We start from the raw sequence: 12,605 nt of genomic DNA, 5'->3' as shown, positions 1-12,605 counted from the left end.
TTTAATGTTTCGCTAATCAATAGATTTATTTAATAACTGGTATGTTTCATCATTTACAAGTTAATAGTTACACTGCTGTTATGCATTTCTTTAGCTTATCCTTCCTGTCCTCCTCGCAAGACGTCTGAAGTGTCATTTTCGTTCTCATTTTTCATATGTTAAGACTCCTCTCCTGACAATCCAATTGTATCGATCATCGCTAAATACATTTGTTCCTTTTCAACATGTAAATGACAGTGTACCTCCTTACAACGGTAACTTTGTCGTGCAGATTGCATGACTTTAGGCGCTTTATAATTCCACTATGCCTGTATTCTATCATCTGAATTGGAGCACTTTGCTATCCCACCGTCTCCATTGATCCTCCATCTACATACGACGCTACTAAACGCTGCTATTAATAATTTAAATACAAAAAACAGGCTGAAAACACACTCCTGCCAAAGAAGCATTCCTACACGTGTGCATCATCGCCAGCACTGGTCGTGCGGGGGTATTTCACTAGAACTTCACTAAACTGCTAAACGGGTGTCGGACAACCAGACGGACCGACCTAGGCGACCATCCGCGGACTCGGACTAGTGGGGCTCATTGCGGTGGCCGTCATCATTCCACCCTCGTCCGCCGGCGTCGTGCGGCTCTTCTTCTTCATGCGCTGCACCATCTTGTTCACCTTGCGGAACTCGTCCTCGGTGTAGGGTGCGGGCGAACCGGCCGCATCCCGTTTGCTCGACGCTTTCGAGCCGCTTCGCGAGCGGCTGCCACCGGCCGCCATCCGGGAGCCGCGCGATCCCGACCCGTGATGGCCGGACGAGGACGAGTGGGCGTGGTAGTTGTACAGCCGCTTGGGTTTCTGCGTGATCGCCACCACCTGCTCGGTGTTGTAGTGCGGCGAAGCCGTTTCACTCCGGTCTGTCGTTGCCTGCGGACCGACCGACTCCACGAACGATTTGTCCTCGAAGTAGGACGCCTGCGACGGGTACACTTCCTGCAGTATGTACTGCTGCTGATGCTGCTGCTGTTGATGATGATGGTGGACGTCTTCATGGTGCTGCTGCTGCTGCTGCTGCTGATGATGGTAGTGTTCGTGCTGTAATGCTTCCTGCTGAAGTTCCGTCTTCAGGGAGGGACTTTTGTAGATGACGCGCGTATGCTTGTGGCTGGGATAGTTCTCGACCAGCTTCGGCTCGGGCAGATACTCTTCCTCCTGCTGCTGCGGCGGCATATGGTGATGGTGGTACTCGGCAAAGTTGGGATACTTCTTCGGTGGCTGATGCTGCCGGTGATGCTGATGCTGGTGGTACGCCTCTTCGTGCGTGTGTGCGTGCGTTGGCGTCTCGGGCACTGGAGTGACAAAGTTTACCATCGGCTTCTCGTACACGTACTGCGTCTCATGTTCGGCCCCGTGCCCGCTGGGCTGCTGCGCCACGTACTGGTACTGGATCTGCTGATGTTCGGGCGCGTGCGCCTGCTCGTGCTGCTCGTGCACTTGCGCGTGCTGCTCTGGATGGTAGGTTTGGTAGTGATAGGCGGGCTCTGGCGCGGCCGTACTGTGGAACGTTACGTGCGTTGGCGTGACGGTCGTTTTCCGATGCTTGGTAGGCCGGGGCGACGGAGCTTTGGGAGCGTCGTAGTACTGCTCCGGCAGCGGGACGTACGTATTTTGATGCGTGCGAATCATCGGTACGTAGGCGATCTCGGTTGGATAGACCGGATCGGGCTGGCTGTACTTTGTCTTCGTGTGATGCTCGTGATGTTGCTGCTGCTGCTGCAACTCTTCCTGCTGCTGTTGCTGGTGGTGATGGTGAGCATGCACCTCCTGCTCCTGCACATAGTGATGTTGTACTTGCTGCTGCTGCTGCTGGTGATGATGTTGTTCATACTGCTGTTGCTGCTGATATTCATGCTCTTCCAACTCCTTGTACAGCTGGGCGGCCCGAATTTCCAGATACTGCTGCAACAGTGCCTGCAGATGTGCCGCGTACTTGGAAGGGCCAGGAATCTTCAGCACAATCACCGGCGAATCATCCTCCTGGTGGAACAGCTGCTTAGGCTGCTGGCCCGAATGGTGCTGCTGATAGTACTGCTGGTGATGCTGGTGATGCTGCTGCTCGTGCGAGTACTGCTGCGTCGGATAGACTTGGTACACCTCCTCGATCGGTTTCAGCTCGTAGCTGTGCGAGGGCGTGATCTCAATGTCCGTCACCGTCTCGTGGGTGCTGTGCGTCGATCGAACCGGCGGTATGTCATGCTGCGAGTAGGGGTAGATCATGTATTTCGGCTTGGAAAAATGATACCCCGTATCGGCCTGATTGCTGTAGTGACCGTATCTGGCGAAAAGAAACAAAACACATGAGAGAATTTGATCACATTTAGTATCACAGTGGAGCTGTTGGAAGACTCCTCCAGATAACCTACCCCAGTTCACCGTCAATCGTACGCTTGATGTTTTTGCCGTCCGTCCCATTGCTGCGCTCCACCTTGATGCGGATCTTGTCGCCATGCTCCTTGAACTGACGGTCCAGCTCCTTGATGAAGTCGACATCGGCCGGCGGCAGAGCGGTAAACTCTTCGAGGATGGATTTGGGCGTTTTGGTCGGCTTTACCGAGTGAGCCTTTTTGGTCGGTCGTTTCTCGAGTTTCTTCTCGCCGGAAGCGACCGCCACTGAAACTAGAAGCAACTGGGGAAAGAGGAACAAAAACAGGAAACAACATTAAGTTGACATCTTTTGCATTGTTTGGTTGAGTTTCTTAAAAAAAGCTTCACAGACAAAACATCTTAAAGCTCTTTGTATGCCTCGCATAAGCCGCTCCGTCCACATTTTCGGACACACATCACGCACCAAACCAGCCAAGACTCACACTTTCGGAAGCGATTATTCGTTCACTTTCACGCCCATCGTCCCCGTGCTAGCACGTTATCGTGCCGATGCAATAATCGCGCAAATCGCTTACGAAAAAAACACGCACGAGTAAAACAGAATGCTAAATTGCCCCGTACAACACGGCAAACAGTGATCACTTCCTGCGTGTTTAATAGGCATCGTGCAAAAGTGCAAAAACCAAAAACACCAAATCCGCACACAATGCACGATAATGTGAAGCACGGGTCGTGCTGTTAACCGTAAAGTGGCTATTTTCGACCATTTCAGCAGCCTCTTCTTGGTGCCCGCGCGCACGGCCCAAACTATCTTCGGCGCGGCTCGTTTAGCCCGGTCGACTTCCTCACGAACCGCCTGCGCGTGCGTGATCGGCATCTCACACTAACGCCGAACAAACGGACACGGAGGAATAACCTCCCCCCCCCCCCCCAAACTAGAGCAATTATCGAATTCACCGAAACGAGCTTTTAATCGTTGTGCTCCCGTTTTCAACGCCATCCTCCTCCCGTCTCGACATCGCGACCGCGAAAGTGCGTCGGTATGCGAATTTTGCCACTTTTTTTGCAGTGTTGTTTTAGTGTGTTACACACTTTGTAGTCGGGTCAGCATGGCCGCATAAAACCAAACTGGCGGGTGTCGGGCTTTCTTTCGCGTGAGTGGGATGGCAGCCCCGGCAAGATCATGTGCGATCAGGCATTATGTAAATAAGCACTAACGTTACCAGCGTATCGCACAGGCTCCTGTGCACCGACGATAAGTGCGATTATTTAATCGAAGCCAATCAAGAAGGGTACAGTGAGTGTGTGGATAAGCCACACCTAAGTCCCGGGCGACTGCGCAAGCGAAGAACAACTTTCATCTTTCATGCTGGAAGCCAAAGAAATTGAATCTTTGCTTTGCGCTGGGCCTCTCACTCGCTCGCCCGCCTTCGTGAAACATCTAACACATTCTACCGGCACCGGGGCCGGCTACAAGCGTGGTTGTATAATCCAATGGCGATGGCTTCGGGGTCCGGTAAGGGGAAATTTTTCAGAAGGCGTGAAAACTTCCCTCTCTTTACCCTCATCCACCCCGCAGCAGTCCAGCGAACCTGTTTTGGACGCTTTTAGAGGACCTTCGCGCGCGCGCGTTTGTGTTAAGTCACAATCGGGCACCGAGTCGCACATGTCCAAAAAGACACACAAAAAGTGGCCAAACAGGAAGCGGTTCGGACGATCCCCGACCCCGTTACAAGCCGGTTTTTCCAATCCGAACGTTCCAGCCCTGGAGCGATTGTAAGACGTGCGCGTATGGTACCGGGGCCGATGTGCTAGAGCCATTTCTAATTTATATTTACAACCATCCAGCCAGCCTCTGGTATTGTACAGCTGAACAAGATGAAAGTGGTCCTGTTTGGCGCATCTTCTTTTCTGCTCTCACCCGGGGTGCAACTTTCTTTCGCCCCCCCCCCCCCCCCCACCCGTTGTACGAATTTTCATCGTCAGCGGCCCACAGTTGCACAACATCCCGCTGCAGCAGGCATTTTCGCACATGAAACACCGCCACCTGGTCAATGTGGCAATCATCGTGGAGGATCATCTTTTTGCGCTGCGTTGTTGCAACGTCGACTTTTATTCGCTCCGTGTCCGCGTGCCGTTTCCCGGTGCGCAAATGGAGAGTTGTGCCATGATTTTGCTAAACTTTAATTGATTCTGCTGTACCTTTTACATCGTGCAGCATCGTGTCAAGTATGACCGTACATGTTAATGCCAAATCTGCCCGCATCGACCATCGAAGGACTGACTGCCCCCAAAACAAGGGCCACAATTAAGGACAAGGTCATCGCCAAACTTCAAGGTGTAGCGAAACATCCTAGGCTTACCCACTGGCCCGCAGTCGTAGCAGTTGTGGATTCGACGCCGACGCGACGAAGAAAGCAATCGGTGGTGTGTGTGGAAAGAGACATGCGATCGTCTAATTAGTCGCTAAATGGTATGGTACACACTCGTTTAGTAGCACAACACTGGTCTAAAACGGGTGTAACGAGCAATTAAGCTTGGTTGAGTTGTTATGCGTTAGAGATGAAAGAAGAAACAAGGAGCTTGTGTGGCTTCCAAATAAGTTAGGTTGCCCTTTTTAATGAGTTCAAGATTGAGTCGAAAACTGGATTAATATGATCTTTGTTGGTTTTGCTTATTCTTTTAATATCTTTTATTTTTTTTATCATTTGTAATTTGAGACTTTGAAAATAAGCACCAGTTTCTATGTTTTGGTTTTGTCTTTTATTGTTCATGTTATTTATTCATTGTTATTCAATTGATTGTATCGCATTGTTTCTATTTTGTTCATAATTTAATTGAACATATTTGAAAACTGAACATACTAAATCCATTTTGTTTTTACTTTTTTGTTTGAATATGTTTTCCTTTTTTTCATTTCTTCTACTGAATTGTATCTGTATTTTATACCTTTTAGGCAATTTTGTTTTTTCTTCGTTTCATTGTTTTACTACGCATCTTAGCGTTTTTCGATAATTTTCAATGACTTATTCCTTTTCTTATCGCTTTTCTTCATATTCCATATTCGTACATCACCTTTAATAGAAAGGGTTTGTCGTTTGCTTATTTTCTTGTGCCTCTTTTCTAGCTGCATGAAAAGTGAAATCTATGCTTTACAACTGTGTAACGCATTTTTCTTTTGCAGCGAAAATTAAGAGTATTTCCAGAGGGTAGAGCGGAGAATTCATAAGAGTTAAGACATATAATTATACGTCTAATTAGCTCCGCTTGCTCATTCACTCGCTGTCTTGTGGCCCGAAGAGCCCAACCACCAAACAAACAAACAAAAAAATCCACCCCCAAAAGCAACTACACCGAGCATAATATCTTGCCATCTTCCGCCCGAACCGCTACGGCAGCACTGCGCCACTCGCACACACTACTGAACGAGTGACTGAGTGACCCCGCGAAATTACGCAGCCACCGGCGGGGTACAACCTGCAACCGGCGTGCGTCCGCGTTTCACAATCGGGCACCAACGACCAATGTTTGGTATTGCTGCCCGATGCCAGTATTCGCGCTTACGGCAGCTCGCGATTTAATTGTTTCTTTCGTACACTTTTTCAGCTCCTCTGTCTCTCTCTCTCTCTCAATCTCTCCTCCTATCTCTTCACTCTAGTAAGCTAACAAAATAAAAAAATAATAATCTTCCCCAAGACACAAGCACGCTTCGAGCCGCGCAGCGCAAAGCAAACACACAAAGAATCAAACAGACAAAAAATGCTCCACAAGCATGAAAATATGAAAAATATCCCACCCCACAAGTTTCGTGCCTTGGAAAACCGCTGTCGCTCGCAGTGTAAAATTCCTCGCACCCGTGTGTATGTGTATGTAGTATTTTTTTGTTTAATTATTATTTGCCTTCCCTGCGCTCTTTCCTTAGCCCCAGCGTATCGGGTTTTAAATGTTCGGACGGTTGCGTGTATTTCGGGGCAGTTAAACCACGGCCTAAGGCTCATCCCGCTCCGTGTGGCACAACATCGGCATGCTGCGATTGCGCATCATCGACCAGTGGCCGCTGGTGTGGTGTTGGAAAATGTACAAAGAGAAAAATCACCCGCGGTGCGATGGCGGCAAAACCGACAAAGGCTCGCCAAGATGAGGCAAATAGGCAAATGAGCGAAGATAATGAAACAGGGGGAGAGGGAAAGTGTATGCAAAATTTCGTTAGGCTCATGAGTCATGAGGCTATGACATTACAAGACAAAAAAAAAGATATAAAAGAAATGCTGAATTGCTAAAAATCCAACCCGTAACACGTGTCTACGGGGCAAACGGGGAAAAAGAGCTGAATTAGAGCAAAGAAACGAACCTCGAATTGATTGAAAGTCCTTTAACGCCGTTTGTAAAGAGCGTACAATTAATTTAATACTTTGCAACAACTGCTTCAAACAATTGCTACCTCTTCAGCCTGATGTGCGGTGCTACTGGACCCCTCAACCTTACCCTCCGAAATCATCATTAGGCATACACAACTTTGCTGCTAATCGCTACAGGAAGCCACCACACATCTCCCCACAGCGCCAGTACCAGATGGTTTTGTCCCGCAGACCGAAACCGGTAATCGATCGATTTGAAACACGGCAGAAGATCTGCACAGCTTCCTCCTCCCCCTCCTCTTCCCCTTGGGGTGCACAGCACCAAAGCGCACCGCAGCCACCGCAACGAACCCGACGGACCGATAGGATCGGTACTGTCGGCACTGAAGCTGATTGCAATTACGCAAGCCGCCGTCCCGATGAGCGCGCGCGCGCGCAAGTGTGATGCGCACAATACCGCTGCCGACCGAGTGGACCGGGAGGGTTCCGTTATGCATACGCCACCTGATGGAGAGGATCGGCCAGCAAAAAGCAAGGGGGGGGGAATCCCCGTAACTCCAACAGCCGGTCATACAAACAAAGAGATGTGAAATGGTTTCTTTTTATCATTCAAATATCTTTCCGAGTGCGAGTTGCCGAGTAGTGTGTCTGTGTGTGTGTACAAATGGGCCTCCAATGACGATGAGAAGGAGGATGTAGATGGCGATAGGATTATGCATAGGAAGAGAAAAAAAAAACATGATCGGGATGGTGCCTCTTCCAGTTAGGGGAAGCGGAATTGATCGGGCGCGCGTGCGACAGCCCAACCCAATCGGTCAATTATGTGTAGACGATGAAAGGCACGCTTCAATCTGCTTGTCGCTGCTGAAAGAACCACTTCAAGTAGGTCTTTTGTGTGGCCGTCACGTTATTCAACGCGTTCCTTTATGATTTTATTCAAATCTAATCGGACTATATTAATGCGCTCACATTAATATCCCGGCTGTGTTTGAAAAAATTGGATTATGCAACGTTGTGAGACACATACTGGATGAAATCACACGGTAAATGTTTCGCTTTTTGTTACAAAAAAAAAAACCCCAACAATTGCAAAACTTATTTGTTCGCAAAAGCTCAAGGAAAACTGCAAAGCAACTCGACGAATGTTTGAATTGTATTTCCGTGTGTCAAAAATAATGGAGAAGCATTTTAAAAAGCAACAAATACGATACACGATTTACATTAGCAATCATCGTTTCCCTCAGTAAGGTCACTTCCATAGAAATTGTTCCCTCCTCTGAAGAGGAGCTTCCCGAGCGGGCAGAAATGATGTTGCAGAATTAAATAAGAACGCTTTAGGAAGGGTTTTGATCCTCTCACCGCATAGTTAGCTAATTTATGTCACCACTCTTTGCTAATTACTTATTGTGCACACCTACACCGGTGCGCTGTGCTGTACACATTTTCCCACATCTTAAAAGCCCTCGGCTGACGCCGTGATTAACACCGTTCTGTTTTTGCGAGCCAAACAAACAAACAATTCAAATTTTTGCAACACCAAAACGCATGTTTTTGAAAAAAAAAACACGATTTACGTTCTTTAAAGTGAGAGAGCATCGTCTTCAGCGCATTCAAGTCTTTGACACTAAAAAGTGGGGAGTTTCAATGCTGAGACGCATCAAACGTAAACCCTGAACTCGCAAGCCTCAAGGCTCCACCGTAACGGAAATGGATGTATTTTGAAGCAGGAGAAATAATAAGAGGAAGAAGAAGAAGAGGAAGCGAATGATCGTTCGTGAAAAGCGTGAAAAGCCAAACGTGAGGATGCAAATAAATGGTGCCAGTAATGGGTCGCAATTCGAATTGGCGGCAATATCAAAGGTCTCTCTCTCTCTCTCTAGCATCACACGCTTATAAACCCATTAGCGGCATTTAAATTTCATTTTCCAATTGGACAGGAAATTGAAGTAATTCGACTCCTAAAGACGATTTGCTTCGAGCAATTCGTTCATTCGTTGAAATTGTTTAAACTCAAGCAAGACACACACTTCGCTCCATTTCTTCCAAGATATTAATAAAAACGAGTAAAAAACCTCCTTCTACGTACCACAATTTGCCACCTCATGTTGGCACGGTATCGTTCGTCTCACACGTTCTGGACAACTCCGGTGCTTCACACTCCGCACCACACCACAAGCTCTGAAAGGGGGTTGCTTTCTCGTTGGTAACGCACCGGAACTGCACTGCAGGCATGCAACACTATTTGTTCACCGAGGGGGGGTTTTCCGGGCACTTTCGTGCTCGACTTGGTGTTATTGTTGTACCACTGTGTTTATATTATTTTACTTCCCCTTTTGCCACGGGCTGTACGAAACACCAGCGAAAAACACTCGCAAAAGGAGGGGTATGATGTTTTTTTTACACGTTCCTTCCCCCGGTAAGGCTAACCGTGAGCTGAACCGTTTCCTCTTTTAAAACGTTATTAAAATGCACATTTTATCACAAACTGGCGAGCGAACGGCATAATACCGGGCAAACAACACGGAAACTGCTTTACACACAAGCACAACCACGAGGACCCCCAAAACACCCAGAAACCACAGCCCGTGTGTGTGGTTCTGTGCTGCTGTCCGGAGAATATACAGATACGGAGATGGCGGAGCCCAGAGCCAAACGATGCGCACGCACTTACGCCTCGGCCGCTCGGTTGCGTCTAAACGAATTGCGCGCCGTTTGGCACGGTTTTCATAGCGTCGTTCACTCGCGGCGCACGGTCGGCGGGTTTGGAGCCAGAAGCCTTCGCAAACGGGTGCCAAGCCAAGCGGTCGTTTGGTTTGGTCGAGTGGAAAGGGTTACTCTCCAGTGGGGGCCTTTCGCTGCCACCGCTGCGAGACTGCCGAGCGTCGTCGTCGTCGTCGGCGAGAGTGGGGTCGGGAAGGAGATGGTGAGTTCAAGTGTTTCCTCTTCATGGTTTTTGGAACCGTTTCGTTGGCGTGGCGCCTCCGGGACCTCGGAAGGGGACTGCGATGAGATACACGCTTTTCCACGGCAAGCTTAGATCGGGTTGGTTGTTTGTTGCTTTATGGAGCTGTTTTTTTGCTTCCTTCTCTGTTTTGGGGGGAGGGGGAGGGGGAAGATGAGTTCGTTTCGGTTCGTCACTTGGCAGAGCATTAGTCACGCCATCACGTGTCTGAGGTGTCGATTGTGAGCCACCGAGCCGCCGATTTCTTCACAAAACTGTCGCCCAAACGGTGGACCCCGTGGACGGTGTGTACGGTCGGGTGCTCTATTCTGGATCCCGGTGTGCCCAGTGTGGCCAGATCGTTGATAGTCGCTCGAACGACGGCACAAAAACGGGCGTAATAAGATTAATGAATTCGACACAACACACTTACGACACTTGTTGTGCCTTTTCATGTCAACATACTTACTTAGCGCTTTATGCCGTGCAGATCATTGCATACGAGCCAGTGATGAGCCATTAGGAGGAAGCTTTTGATGCCTGCTGGTGCAATTAGATGATAGATTGTGGGCAGGCTTAAGTGACACTACGAAACACGCTTTTGACGCTCTAAATGTTTCATATTAAATCCCTTTTCACACAGGCACTGGTAGATCAACAATTGCAATGAGAACGCGTTTTACTAATATCGTTATTTTTTTAATGTATAAAACAATTAACTTTTGCATAATTCATTCCAACAGCAACACCCCCTTAACACACTAATGCTCACTAAAGCTCCCTACTAAACGTCTATGGCAGTCTTTATTTACACGTCGCACCACGTCCTACCCGGCCTTTAGGACCTATCCTCCTCGGACTCCTCGGAACTGAGCAGCCTGGAACCCCACCGCCTTCGTCCCTTTCCCTGCCCGAACAGCTCGTTCAGTGCGCCGTCGCTCGTCGGGATCGATCGCTTCAGCGGCCGCTCTTCCTTCCGCTTCCTGCGGTACGCATCCACCACCGAATCCTGGCCCGCCCTTACCATCCTGTTCTCGGGCGTCTGATTAAACAGCACGTCATCGCCCGGCAGGTCGGCCAGGTTGGAGCTGTCGGCGCTCGTGGCGGACCGCGCCGTAGTGGGCTGGCCGCGCTCGCTGTCTCCGTCCTGCTGCGCATCGGTCGATCCGAACGTGCGGCCAATGTTGTACTTCTGCGCCTCCGAGTACGGTTCCGGCGTGGTACGGTGGACAGCGGTCGTTGTCGGGCGGTCGTGCTTACCACTGGACAAAATTTTGGCTGTCCGCTGTGTAACGGTGTTAGTGGCCGGTAGGGTGAGGTCGGTTTGGTCTTCGCTCGGAAGCTCGCCTTCCGAGCTTTCGTAATCATACTTACGCACAACGCGCCCGTTCGTCAGTCGCCGGGCGGCTGGCCGGGACTCGAACGACTCGACCACAGTGTCGGCGGCTGGCAGGCGACTTCTCAGCACCGTGGGCTGCTGCTCCTGGTACAGCGGTGTCCGCTTCGGTATGGGCGGTTTCCCGTGCGGCTGGTTCGCTGGGTGACGGTCGCCGGTGAGCAGCTTCACTGGCGAGCTTAGCATCTGGCCCGGAAGTGGCAGCCGCACGTTGATCTTGTCCGGCTGGGCGTCGTTGTTGCGTAGCAGCACCCGGTACCGGACCGGTTCGTTGTCGGGTGTGTTGAGAAGGTTGAAAAACGGTGGCTCGACCGCGGGCGCCCTAGCGGGCAGTGGTACCGGAGGCTTTGATTTGTGCATGTACTGTACGGTTGGGGATTCTTTGTACGCCGACTTGGACAGCTGATGGGGCAAACTGTTCGAGGAAGGCAACAGGTTGTAATCGTACTCTTCGTTCGTATCCGGCACGGTCCGTCTCGTCTTTCGCTCCACATCGAAGCTGACGGTGACGCTTTCGGGGGCATCTTCCGGAGGCTCTACCCGAATTTCCGAATCATTCGCCACCTGCATCACGATGTAGCCGATCTGCGTGTTGTTGAAGATGTTCACCACATACGGCACACCGGCACTGAACTGCTCCAGATTGACCGCGGGAAGATCCAGCGATCCAGCGGTGTCACTTTCGCCCGCACTGGGCTGCTCGTACGCATTGCGGTAGGACGCGGGCGGTTCCTCATACACCTCCTGCCGGTGCACCCGACTGCCGGATGCGATCTGATCGACCAGCTCGTCCAGCTCGTCCAGCTCGGACGTGTTCTTCTGCAGGATGTTATCGATCGCTTCCTGCAGCAGCAGCGGGAACCACTTCTTGCCGACTTCTCGCGAATCGGGCAGGCTGGCGGTCGAGGTCATCGCAGGCCGTGCGCTCGTAGTCGACACAGTCGACATCGTCGAGCTGGTGGGCACGGTCGGGGTAGTAACGGTGGCAGTGTGCTTTACCGTCGTTTTCGCTGCACTCTTGCGTGGTAGCTTTAGTTTGGTAATTTTATTCTCCGGCGTTACGATCAAAAGCGACCGCAGCTGCTTGAGCACATCGTCCGTGATGGGGAAAGACTCGACCGATGGTAGCATTCTCGCGCTTGGCTGCGATCGCGCGTAGCTGCTTGGCTCGGGTACACGCACCTGCCGCACCAGCGGGATCATCTCGTCCGAATCGTAATCCTCCAGGCTGAGCAGCGGCGAAGGTCCCATGCCGAACTGGGCGGACACACTGTGCGGGAGGCAACTGCTGGCATAGAGTGCCAGCACTGGAAGCAGCTGAAGGAACCGGCGGCCCTTCATCTCTGATCACTGCTGCTAAACGATCTGATGCACAATTCACTTGCCCTTAGCTAGCTTTCGCAAACCCAACTCACTCACTGTGGCACTGTCTACAGGTTGCAATCTACCGAGATTGTGAGCAAGACGACATAAACTCACTAAACTTAAATATGCGTTTGTTGCCAGCAGACATGTTTACCCGTTGTTCCG

At 50.4% G+C, this 12,605-nt stretch overlaps 1 protein-coding gene across 1 annotated transcript; it reads right to left on the bottom strand.

The window, feature by feature from the left end:
* Positions 1–9,463, bottom strand: LOC120897292 (putative uncharacterized protein DDB_G0268364). The gene is made up of 3 exons (XM_040302051.1): positions 8,825–9,463; positions 2,419–2,681; positions 1–2,330 (listed from the first exon to the last, which is right to left on the bottom strand). Exons 1-3 carry the CDS (start codon positions 8,840–8,842, stop codon positions 554–556), a joined length of 2,058 nt encoding a protein of 685 aa, XP_040157985.1. The 5' UTR covers positions 8,843–9,463; the 3' UTR covers positions 1–553.
* Positions 9,464–12,605: the final 3,142 nt, after the last annotated feature.

Source organism: Anopheles arabiensis, chromosome 2 (genome assembly GCF_016920715.1).
Source record: "Anopheles arabiensis isolate DONGOLA chromosome 2, AaraD3, whole genome shotgun sequence".
Classification (NCBI taxonomy): Eukaryota; Metazoa; Arthropoda; class Insecta; order Diptera; family Culicidae; genus Anopheles; species Anopheles arabiensis.
Note: the sequence above shows the minus strand (reverse complement) of the source record. Positions and strands in the feature narration are given on the sequence as shown.